This window comes from Apodemus sylvaticus, chromosome 6 (assembly GCF_947179515.1).
Source record: "Apodemus sylvaticus chromosome 6, mApoSyl1.1, whole genome shotgun sequence".
Lineage (NCBI taxonomy): Eukaryota > Metazoa > Chordata > Mammalia > Rodentia > Muridae > Apodemus > Apodemus sylvaticus.
In genome coordinates, this window is record NC_067477.1 from 2,026,884 (window position 1) to 2,039,504 (window position 12,621).

The 12,621-nt window shown below is 40.5% G+C and overlaps 1 protein-coding gene across 1 annotated transcript in view; it reads left to right on the top strand.

Annotated features, from left to right (window-relative positions):
• Positions 1–12,621, top strand: part of Dnah11 (dynein axonemal heavy chain 11) — a 297,877-nt gene that overhangs the window by 16,390 nt on the left and 268,866 nt on the right. Inside the window, exons 7-8 of the mRNA XM_052184825.1 lie at positions 4,115–4,348; positions 9,414–9,581. Coding sequence (XP_052040785.1) covers positions 4,115–4,348; positions 9,414–9,581 — 402 coding nt within the window. The remainder of the gene's footprint in view (positions 1–4,114; positions 4,349–9,413; positions 9,582–12,621) is intronic.

Genomic DNA, 12,621 nt, shown 5'->3' on the forward strand with positions numbered 1-12,621 from the left:
TGCGTGCACACACACACACACACACACACTCACTTTGGTAACAGGCTTTTCTCTCATTTCTGTGTTAACCCAACACTACTTTGTTGTCATTGTGAATTAGCACTAATTTGGTCTCACCACCCTATCTAGTCCATGGCGTGTTCTCTCTTGTAGATATTGTCATCCACAGATTCTTAAGAAGGCTAAGTTTGTCTTGCACAAAGGGCGTGTTAATAGTTAGCTGAAAGTATGAGTCTATAAAAGTCTATAAGAGGAATAGGAAGAGAGCAGCTGGGAGATAGAAGCAAGCTGGTATGTTGATAAATTGGCTAATTGATAATTAATTGGCTTATGAATAATAAACATATTAGTTTATCATCAGGCTTAGCAGCAAGCGCCTCTACCTGCTGAGCCATCTCACTGGCTCATTGTAGTGCCTTTTAATACTAATAATACTAATACTAATAATAACTACACAAACAGTATTGATACTAACATTGTAGGACCTACCATAGCTACCAAGCTTATCTCAATATAAAAGTGATCTAGTATTTGGGTATGCTCTATGCATGTTATACCATGTAATTTAAATGATCTCCAAATTGCTCACAGTGCCACATAATACAATGTAAATGAAGATATTAAATAGCTAATGATGATAATAAAGAGCCCCTGGATGCCCAGGTGGGTTCTTAAAAACTGTGTTTGATCCACAGTTTTGAATAAGGAACCCACTGATGTGCAAGGATGACTGCTTTACTTAAAATGGTTCTGATGTGGGGCTAGGTGCTCATGAGGGTCCCCTAAGCCATACTCCTCATTTTGCAAATAAGGGAATCAACCCCAATGAGACAACTTAGCTGATGACACAAAAGTGATTAGTAGCTCCTAGCTCGATCATGAGCATGTATGCCCTCTCCCACCATGCTCTGTCCTTGACATTCTCTGCGGTGCAGTGTGAGGATATAGCCTGGGTGTTGCTGTCTGGGATGTGAAGTACCAGTGACTTGTCTCAGGAGGTACTGCTGCACAGATGGAAAGTTAATTGGCTGCGATGGACTCCACACCCCGAGAGCCAGACAAGATGGATAGGAATGGATAGATGGATTGTTTGTCCCAGATATTTGTCACTTTATCTATAGGTAATTAGGTGACAGGAAGCTGCTGCAATGGGAAGGCAACTGAATTACCACCATAGATTTTTCAGCTTTTCAAAATGTTACAGAAGGCATGTAGAAGTTGCCTGGAGTGTACAGTATACCATAGCAAAAAGCAACCATCTTGAAACTCACACCATGAAGCAAACACTCAGTATCTACCCCATTTTCTGTGAAGTGTTAGCAGCTTTCATGCAGCCATCAATTAGCTGCATAGCCTGAGCAGGACAAGAGAGTATAACAGGAAGCAACAAGAGCTAGAACTTGTGGGATTATTATCAGTGGCATTTATAGATAATGCGCCAGTGGTTTTCTTGCTGCTCTGCAAACGACAGTCTATGTGTAGCCCGAGACCATGGCTGCGTGTTTCTCCTAGCCATCACCTATCCCACAATTGCCAGCTCTGGCTCTCCAGAGCTCTGAGAATCCGGCCCTGTTCCTTACTCCTTTTCCTCTCTCAGACTGAAAAGCCCGTCTCCTCCTCTTTGCCCAGTGATTGGCTTCTTGTCATCTTTATTAGCCAATCAATTAATTAGGGAGATGTAGGAAATTCCCCTACATCTTCTTTGCATGTAGAGTGGTTGCATTAGTGGGAGATGGGGGAAGTCAAGCATCTACATGAGAGAACCAAAAAGACCTCCCAAGTATTGTGCGGAGCCCCATGGCTCCCATTTAAGTCCCTAATGAGGTGTGGAGCAACTTTCTAAGCAGACACAAAACAACATACACTTCATTTTTCTTCTATTATGACGTACATGTCCACACCTCACTCTCCCATTCCAACTTTTCCCAGGCCCTTCTTTCCGCATCCCACATGGGTCTCACACCATCACATCATACATATGTGAAATCCACTGGGTCCCATTAGTGTTTTCTGCATGGACATGTATAGAGGACTAACCATACTGTAGTATGGGCAACCAACCAGTATAGTCCCACCCCCAAATAAAGCTGACTTTCTCTTCCTGCAGGCTACCACTTGACTATAGCTTCTTAAGTACTGTGAGCCTCCCCATTCATGCTGAAATATTGACTAGATTGATCATGTGCAGGTGTTCTGTAGTATCTGTAGCTGTTGAAAGTTCATGAGTGCAGACACTGTTCTTCAGCTGTCTTCTACAACCTATGGATTTTAGAATCTGCCCCTCTAATGATGCTCTGTGAGCTTTGTGGGGAGGACATGTATCTGTGTATATGTCGCACTTGAGGATGAGCACACCGCAGTTGTCACCTCTTCTCTGATATTGCTGTTTGATGCTATTTCACTTCAACATAATGGTAGTGGTTTCTCCCTCAGGGTCTGTGGTCTCTCTAGTCAATAGGCTCTTGGTCAAGTTTACAGTACTAAGCGTGAGTTCCCTCCTGCTGAGCAGGACTTACATCTGATCAGACAGTTGATGGTTACTCCAGAGATGTTTGTGTCACTGTTGCACAGTGGACATGTCTTTCTGTGTAAGTCCTTAATGTAGTTCACAGTGTCCACAGACAGCTGAGTCTGACTTTTGGCACTTTCTTTCCCAGCAGCCTTCACTCTGCCTCTCCCTCTCCAGTTCATTACTGGTTCAATATTTCCAAAGTCCTGGACATAAAGTATGTGGTATCTTCAGTTGTAGGGTTCTTACCACCAAGCTCTGGTGGACAACCAAGTCCAAGAATAATAGGTTTATTGTTTTGAGGGTTTGTTGTTTTATTTTTGTTTGTTGTTTGTTGATCTCTTGACCATCAACTCCCAGGGAACCATCCCATACTCAGGACTGGCCTTTTTTGTTTCATAGTCTACAGTTTCTGAGGACAGTATCATTCCTCTATGCATGTATTGACCGATGCCATTTTTGCCTTTGTGTTTCATCCTGCTTTATATACCAGTTATCATTAAGGCCATTTTATACCAGTTATCATGTCATTTGTATACTAGTTATGATGTTATTATATACCAGTTATGATGTCATTATACACCGATTATAATGTCATTATATTCCAGTTATCATGATGTCATTTGTACATTAGTTATCATGTCATTTGTACACCAGTTATTATGATGTCATTTGTACATTAGTTATCATGTCATTGTATACCAGTTATTATGATGTCTTTTGTACATTAGTTATAATGATATCATTTGTATACCAGTTATGATGATGTCATTTGTATACCAGTTATGATGATATCATTGTATACTAGTTATCATGATGTCATCGTGAAACAGTTATTATGATGTTATTGTTTTCCTTAGTCTCTTAGCTATGCTTATTCTTTCTTCATTCAAGTGTTCTTTCTGGTATTTTATGTAGGGCTGGTTTGGCCTACAGAATTGGTTTGGACACAATTCCTTTTGACCCATTTGTATCATGGAAAATTTGTGTTGTCACAGATTATGGAGTTTATTCCTGTTCTCTGTGTTCATTCAGGGCTTCGTCTATTTCCTCTTTAAGCCCTGCAAACTCACCAGTCTTATCCATTGCTTTTGTTCCCCTCTCTCCCATCACCATTTAAAAAACAAGTTCATGTGGGCCTAGCTCAGCTTGATTACATGTCCTGTGGTGCTGCTGATGCTTCCCAAAGTTACCTTCACAAATGACCCATGACTCTGGTAGAGTGACCAACCTCAGAAAACCTGTATTTTGATGGATAGTGTTGCTGGCTTGTGTATTTCTTGGTATGAAAGTCTGATTGTCTAGAATATGGGCAGTAGGAATATCTCTCCAAAGTCCTTATGGTCATTCACATGAGACTCAGTAAAAATGTAGTTTTCATCAAAATATATAAATCTGGAAACAGTAGCCTCTCCTGTACTTGAGTCTCTCCTGAAAGGATGCCATCAAAGCCCAAGTGTTTACATTTCTAGCATTTGTGCTTTCTCTCCCCAATAGCAATTTTTGGTTCAGTTCCAGAAATTATAATTTAAAATGTTTAACTCAAACAGATGATTACAATTAAAAATGCATTTTTGACAACGGTTCCTTTTAATTAAATCCTAGGCAAGAGCATACCTGTCACCTGAAGATCTTCTGAAGGGAGAAATTGAAGATGCACTGGAAAAGGTGCAGGTGGCCATCAGTGTCCTAAAGACATTTCGGAATTCTTTTTTTAAATATAGAAAGGTATTGTCAAGCTATTTCACAGGAAACACGGAGCAGAGACCCTGGGATTTCCAGTCTCACCTGGTGTTTGGCAGATTTACCAAATTTCTTGACCGACTAGTAAAAATAGAGGTATTCATTTATTACCTTTATCCAGTTATAGAAGGGTGGGGTCATGAGGCTCCTGTGATGGGGTAGCTTTTCTATGAGGAAGAGGGAGGCCTTGCCTTATCCCTTTTCTCCCTCCCTCTCTTCCTTTCTCCTTTCCACCTTTCTATTTTGTAGTGCTGGAGATTACACCCAATTTTGTGTATTCCTGGGATTCCCCCTGCACTGACATACACCCCTGACCTTTGTTTTTCTGAGTCAGGGCCACAGTATGTGGCTCAGGCTTGTGAACTCTCTGTTCTTCTGTCTCTATCTCCAAAATGCTGGAATGACAGTGTACCACCACAACCTGATGTTTTTTCAAGGTTTGTTTGGTTTTTGACTGTTTCGACATGAGAGTAAGTAAATCTCTTTACCTGTTAGTGACTAGACATAATTTCCCAAGTGCTTGTAGAAAATTATGAAATGGGAAACTTTAAAGGATCCCTGTAAAAAGGCTGAAAAAGAAATTTATAAAACTGGAAAGAAGATTTCATACCTAAAATTCAGTTGGTAATTTAAGTATCACACCGTCATTTTCTGTTAGAAAAAATTCATTATTTTTGAGATAGGTCTCACTATATGCATAGATTGGCCTTAAACTTGCTGTATAACTCAAGCTGCTTCTGAGTCAAGATTCTTCTGCTCTACCCTCTCATGCTTGCCACTCACACTACCATATAAATAGCTATATTTATGCCATTTACAAGTATGTAATAAAATGCTATAAAATTAGTAAACTCATTCATAAAAGTAAAAGATCGTGAAACGTTTGCTTTGTATAAGTATTTTGAAATTATTTTCTGTTACGGGTGTTCTGTCTGCATTTATAACTGTGCATCACATGCATGCAGTTCCTACAAGAAACCAGGAGAGGGCACAAGATCCCTTGGAACTGGAGTTACCCTCCATTGTCAGACACCATGGTGGTGCTGGGAATCTAACCCAGGTTCTCTAGAATAACAGCCATAACGCTTAACCCAATGAACCCTCTCTCCAGTCCCATGTATAAGTGCTTTTAAAAAAATCTAAAAGCTGGGCATGGTGGTGCACGCCTATAATCCCAGCACTTGGGAGGCAGAGGCAGGTGGATTTCTGAGTTCGAGGCCAGCCTGGTCTACAGAGTGAGTTCCAGGACAGCCAGGACTACATAGAGAAATCCTGTCTCGAAAAACAAAAAAAACAAAAAACAAACAAACAAAATCTAAAATGTCTACAGAGTGAGTTTCAGGATAGCCAGGGCTACAAAGAGAAACCCTGTCTTGAAAAAAACAAAAACAAAAAAACCCAAAACAAATAAACAAACAAAAAATCTAAAATGTAAAAATTGAATGCCCAAACTTTTATGATGAGTCTACCAGCTGAGGCTTCCTTAAAATGTTTGAACTGCTGCCTTCTTTTCCTTGTTAGAGGTTTCTACAGAGTTAGCATTTTATTGGTCGTGTAATATTTTCACATAAGCCAGAGATTTACGTGAAGATTCTTATTGCTGGTCAGTCTGAGAGCTGCTAAAGTCTGTCGAACACTTATGGGTGACTACTTCTCCTCTGTAGATAGTCTCTTAGGTTCCCCTCCAGTCATGAAGCTGGACCACTGCAGAGTGTAGGTCTGAGGATAGGCTATCAGGGTGCTATCTACTTTACCATTAGGATGGTACTCAGAGGGTTCATGTGCATGTAGTACTCCAGGAGCAGCCTCCACTGTGAGCCCACTTTTGGAGTTTGAAAATGGAGTGTTTTTTTTTTTTTAATTTTTTTTATTCGATATAATTTATTTACATTTCAAATGATTTCCTCTTTTCTAGCCCCCCACTCCCCGAAAGTCCCGTAAGCCCCCTTCTCTTCCCCTGTCCTCCCACCCACCCCTTCCTACTTCCCCATTCTGGTTTTGCCGAATACTGCTTTACTGAGTCTTTCCAGAACCAGGGGCCACTCCTCCTTTCTTCTTGTACCTCATTTGATGTGTGGATTATGTTTTGGGTATTCCAGTTTTCTAGGTTAATATCCACTTATTAGTGAGTGCATACCATGATTCACCTTTTGAGTCTGGGTTACCTCACTTAGTATGATGTTCTCTAGCTCCATCCATTTGCCTAAGAATTTCATGAATTCATTGTTTCTAATGGCTGAATAGTACTCCATTGTGTAGATATACCACATTTTTTGCATCCACTCTTCTGTTGAGGGATACCTGGGTTCTTTCCAGCATCTGGCAATTATAAATAGGGCTGCTATGAACATAGTAGAGCATGTATCCTTATTACATGGTGGGGAATCCTCTGGGTATATGCCCAGGAGTGGTATAGCAGGATCTTCTAGAAGTGAGGTGCCCATTTTTCGGAGGAACCGCCAGATTGATTTCCAGAGTGGTTGTACCAATTTGCAACCCCACCAGCAGTGGAGGAGTGTTCCTCTTTCTCCACACTCTCTCCAACACCTGCTGTCTCCTGAATTTGTAATCTTAGCCATTCTGACTGGTGTAAGATGAAATCTCAGGGTTGTTTTGATTTGCATTTCCCTAATGACTAATGAAATTGAGCATTTTTTAAGATACTTCTCCGCCATCCGAAGTTCTTCAGGTGAGAATTCTTTGTTTAACTCTGTACCCCATTTTTTAATAGGGTTGTTCAGTTTTCTGGAGTCTAACTTCTTGAGTTCTTTATATATATTGGATATTAGCCCTCTTTCTGATGTAGGATTGGTGAAGATCTTTTCCCAATTTGTTGGTTGCCGATTTGTCCTCTTGATGGTGTCCTTTGCCTTACAGAAACTTTGTAATTTTATGAGGTCCCATTTGTCAATTCTTGCTCTTAGAGCATACGCTATTGGTGTTCTGTTCAGAAACTTTCTCCCTGTACCGATGTCCTCAAGGGTCTTCCCCAGTTTCTTTTCTATTAGCTTCAGAGTGTCTGGCTTTATGTGGAGGTCCTTGATCCATTTGAATTTGAGCTTAGTACAAGGAGACAAGGATGGATCAATTCGCATTCTTCTGCATGCTGACCTCCAGTTGAACCAGCACCATTTGTTGAAAAGGCTATCTTTTTTCCATTGGATGTTTTCAGCCTCTTTGTCGAGGATCAAGTGGCCATAGGTGTGTGGGTTCATTTCTAGATCTTCAATCCTGTTCCATTGATCCTCCTGCCTGTCACTGTACCAATACCATGCAGTTTTTAACACTATTGCTCTGTAGTATTGCTTAAGGTCAGGGATACTGATTCCCCCAGATTTTTTTTTTGTTGCTGAGAATAGTTTTAGCTATCCTGGGTTTTTTGTTGTTCCAGATGAATTTGATAATTGCTCTTTCTAACTCTGTGAAGAATTGAGTTGGGATTTTGATGGGTATTGCATTGAATCTGTATATTGCTTTTGGCAAAATGGGCATTTTAACTCTATTGATTCTACTGATCCATGAGCATGGGAGGTTTTCCCATTTTTTGAGGTCTTCTTCCATTTCCTTCTTCAGAGTCTTGAAGTTCTTGTCATACAGATCTTTCACATGTTTGGTAAGAGTCACCCCAAGATACTTTATACTGTTTGTGGCTATTGTGAAGGGGGTCATTTCCCTAATTTCTTTCTCAGCCTGCTTATCCTTTGAGTATAGGAAGGCCACTGATTTGCTTGTGTTGATTTTATAACCTGCCACTTTGCTGAAGTTGTTTATCAGCTGTAGGAGCTCTCTAGTGGAGTTTTTTGGGTCACTTAGGTAGACTATCATGTCGTCTGCAAATAATGATAGTTTGACTTCTTCCTTTCCAATTTGTATCCCTTTGACCTCCTTATGTTGTCGAATTGCCCGAGCTAGTACCTCAAGTACAATATTGAAAAGATAAGGAGAAAGGGGGCAGCCTTGTCTGGTCCCTGATTTCAGTGGGATTGCTTCAAGTTTCTCTCCATTTAGTTTGATGCTGGCTACCGGTTTGCTGTATATTGCTTTTACTATGTTTAGGTATGGGCCTTGAACTCCTGTCCTCTCCAAGACTTTAAGCATGAAAGGATGCTGAATTTTGTCAAATGCTTTTTCAGCATCCAATGAAATGACCATGTGGTTTTGTTCTTTGAGTTTGTTTATGTAGTGGATTGCATTGATGGATTTCCGTATATTGAACCAACCCTGCATTCCCGGGATAAAGCCTACTTGATCATGGTGGATGATCGTTTTGATGTGTTCTTGGATTCGGTTGGCAAGAATTTTTTTTTTATTCGATATAATTTATTTACATTTCAAATGATTTCCCCTTTTCTAGCCCACCCCCACTCCCTGAAAGTCCCGTAAGCCCCCTTCTCTTCCCCTGTCCTCCCTCCCACCCCTTCCCAGTTCCCCGTTCTGGTTTTGCCAAATACTGTTTCACTGAGTCTTTCCAGAACCAGGGACCACTCCTGCTTTCTTCTTGTATCTCATTTGATGTGTGGATTATGTTTTGGGTATTCCAGTTTTCTAGGTTAATAACCACTTATTAGTGAGTGCATACCATGATTCACCTTTTGAGTCTGGGTTACCTCACTTAGTATGATGTTCTCTAGCTCCATCCATTTGCCTAAGAATTTCATGAATTCATTGTTTCTAATGGCTGAATAGTACTCCATTGTGTAGATATACCACATTTTTTGCATCCACTCTTCTGTTGAGGGATACCTGGGTTCTTTCCAGCATCTGGCAATTATAAATAGGGCTGCTATGAACATAGTAGAGCATGTATCCTTATTACATGGTGGGGAATCCTCTGGGTATATGCCCAGGAGTGGTATAGCAGGGTCTTCTGGAAGTGAGGTGCCCAGTTTTTGGAGGTTGGCAAGAATTTTATTGAGTATTTTTGCATCGATATTCATAAGGGGAATTGGTCTGAAGTTCTCTTTCTTTGTTGGATTGGAGTGTGGTTTTTAAAAATCAGCATTTGCTTTCTTTGGTGACATCAGCAGCATTAACTTTCTGTGATATAAGTGCCCATTGATTCTGAATGTTTGAAAATGTTTTCATTGGAGTCTTTAAAAAAAAATCTCCTTTTCTTGTTGAAGATGATAGAAAGATCGTTACTGTTTTGTGTTTTTTAAAGGATATGTTTGTCACCATGCTGGAATTTGAGAAACTGGAAAGACTGGAGTTTGGTGGCAGCAAAGGAGCAGTCCTAAATGCACAAATCCACTCAATGAGTGAGGAATTTATCGAATGCTGCAACGTTTTCCAACAGAGCATTTACGATCCATCTGACTGTGATGACACGGTAATATTATGTATTTTCCTTTTAACAGGTAAGATCCTGTCCTTTCAAAGCTAAAAGGGAGGAAGATCACAAGGACAGTGTGAACTATCCAAGTTGACCCTTGTAGGACCTAAAGCTGTTAGGGACTCTCTTCAGTTCTAGCTCCTTGTTGATGACCAGAGACCATATTTGACCTTTCAGTTCAGAGCTCTTAGACAACCACTGGCCTCAGTATAGGTCAGCTTCTTGTGAATATCAAAATGGAATTTCCTGCATTTGCACTTACCGATCTGCTCGTCCAATGTCCATGTAACTTACATGCTTTATCTTAAGCTTGTCTGCATTAGTTTTGGTCTATTGAAACAATTAGTTTCCCCATCATTATTATGTCACTCACTGACATGCATATTGACTCATAATTTCTATTTTTATAACTGTTAATAATTTCATATTTTGTACTTCATGGGAAGGGAGAGGTTCAGATTCAAACTGCTTTCAGTCTCTGTCACTGAGCATACTGGTGGGCAGGGAGTCTCTTGTGAGCCTTTCTCCAGCTCTAGGATAAAGAGCTCTTTATGTGATTTGTTTTGCCAAATCCCAAAACCTGAGTTTAAACAAAGAAGAAAAGTTTAGTTTACCTTAAAAAGAAATCTGGAATGTATATATTGTTCAAATCAATCTTTGAAACATTGGAGCACAATAGGTCAACTTCATAAGGATGTAGTTAGCAAACCTTCTGAATTCTAGTAACTTGTGGGCAGTGCAGTGAATGTGAGCAAGACACTATTACAGTCAGTGGTTCTCTAGAATGTTTTTGCACAATTTATGGAAAGTAGGAGGACCATACTAACAAGTATCCAGGCTCATCCTTAGAGCTATGTTATAGCAGCACTAGGAGGGTATTCAGTATATGGAACTGTACTGGGAGCCAACAGCTTAGCCTACGTGAAGACCTTGTAGAGGTCTGTGACCCTTTGGAAGAGTGGCCAGTGTTCTGAACTGCTGAGGCATCTCCCCAGCAACTCTTTTCCTTCTTTTTTTTATTGATATATTTTTATATACATTTCAAATGATTTCCCCTTTTCTGGGTCCCCACTCCCCGCAAGTCCCATAAGCCCTCTTCTGTCCCCCTGTTCTTCCATCCACCCCTTCCCACTTCCCTGTTCTGGAATTCCCTTATACTCTTGCACTGAGTCTTTCCAGAATCATGGGCCACTCCTCCATTCTTTTTGGACATCATTTAATTTGTGGATTATGTCCTGGGTATTCAAAATTTCTAGGCTAATATCCACTTATCAGTGAGTGCATACCATGACTGATCTTTTGAGACTGGGTTACCTCACTTAGTATGATGTTCTCCAGCTCCATCCATTTGTCTAAGAATTTCATGAATTCATTGTTTCTAATGGCTGAATAGTACTCCATTGTGTAAATATACCACATTTTTTGCATCCATTCCTCTGTTGAAGAACACCTAGGTTCTTTCCAGCTTCTGGCTACTACAAATAGGGCTGCTATGAACATAGTGGAGCATGTGTCCTTATTGCATGCTGAAGAATCCTCTGGGTATATACCCAGGAGTGGTATAACAGGGTCCTCAGGAAGTGACATGCCCAGTTTTCTGAGGAACCGTCAGACTGATTTCCAAAGTGGTTGCACCATCTTGCAATCCCACCAGCAGTGGAGGAGTGTTCCTCTTTCTCCACATCCTCACCAACACCTGCTGTCTCCTGAGTTTTTTACCTTAGCCATTCTGACTGGTGTGAGGTGAAATCTCAGGGTTGTTTTGATTTGCATTTCCCTAATGATTAATGATGTTGAACATTTCTTAAGGTGTTTCTCAGCTCTCCAAAGTTCTTCATGTGAAAATTCTTTGTTTAGCTCCGTACCCCACTTTTTAATGGGGTTATTTGGTTCTCTGGGTTCTACTTTCTTGAGTTCTTTGTATATATTAGAAATTAGCCCTCTGTCGGATTTAGGGTTGGTGAAGATCCTTTCCCAGTCTGTTGGTTGACGTTTTGTCCTTTTGATGGTGTCCTTTGCCTTACAGAAACTTTGTAGTTTTATGAGGTCCCATTTGTCAATTCTTGATCTGAAAGCGTAAGCTATTGGTGTTCTATTCAGGAACTTTTCCCCTGTGCCCATGTCCTCCAGGGTCTTCCCCAGTTTCTTTTCGATTAGTTTCAGTGTGTCAAGTTTTATGTGGAGGTCCTTGATCCATTTGGAGTTGAGCTTGGTACAAGGAGATAAGAATGGATTGATGCTCATTCTTCTGCATGCTGACCTCCAATTGAACCGGCACCATTGTTGAAAAGACTATCTTTTTTCCACTGGATGCTTTCAGCTCCTTTGTCGAAGACCAAGTGACCATAGGTGTGTTGGTTCATTTCTGGGTCTTCAGTCCTATTCCACTGATCCGCTTGCCTGATATTGTACCAATACCATGCAGTTTTTTGTTTTTGTTTTTGGTTTTTTTTATTCGATATATTTTTTATTTACATTTCAAATGATTTCCCCTTTTCTAGCCCCCCACTCCCCGAAAGTCCCGTAAGCCCCCTTTTCTCCCCCTGTCCTCCCACCCACCCCTTCCCACTTCCCTGTTCTGGTTTTGCCGAATACTGCTTCACTGAGTCTTTCCAGAACAAGGGGCCACTCCTCCTTTCTTCTTGTACCTCATTTGATGTGTGGATTATGTTTTGGGTATTCCAGTTTTCTAGGTTAATATCCACTTATTATACCATGCAGTTTTTATCACTATTACTCCGTAGTAGAGTATAAAGTCTGGGATACTGAATCCCCCTGAAGTTCTTTTACTGTTGAGAAGAGTTTTAGTTATCCTGGGTTTTTTTGTTAGTCCAGATGAATTTGAGACTTGCTCTTTCTAGCTCTATGAAGAACTGGGTTGGGATTTTTATAGGGATAGCATTGAATCTGTAGATTGCCTTTGGCAAGATGGTCATTTTAACTATATTAATCCTGCCAATCCATGAGCATGGAAGATTTTTCCATTTTCTGAGATCTTCTTCGATTTCCTTCTTCAGAGATCTGAAGTTCTTGTCAT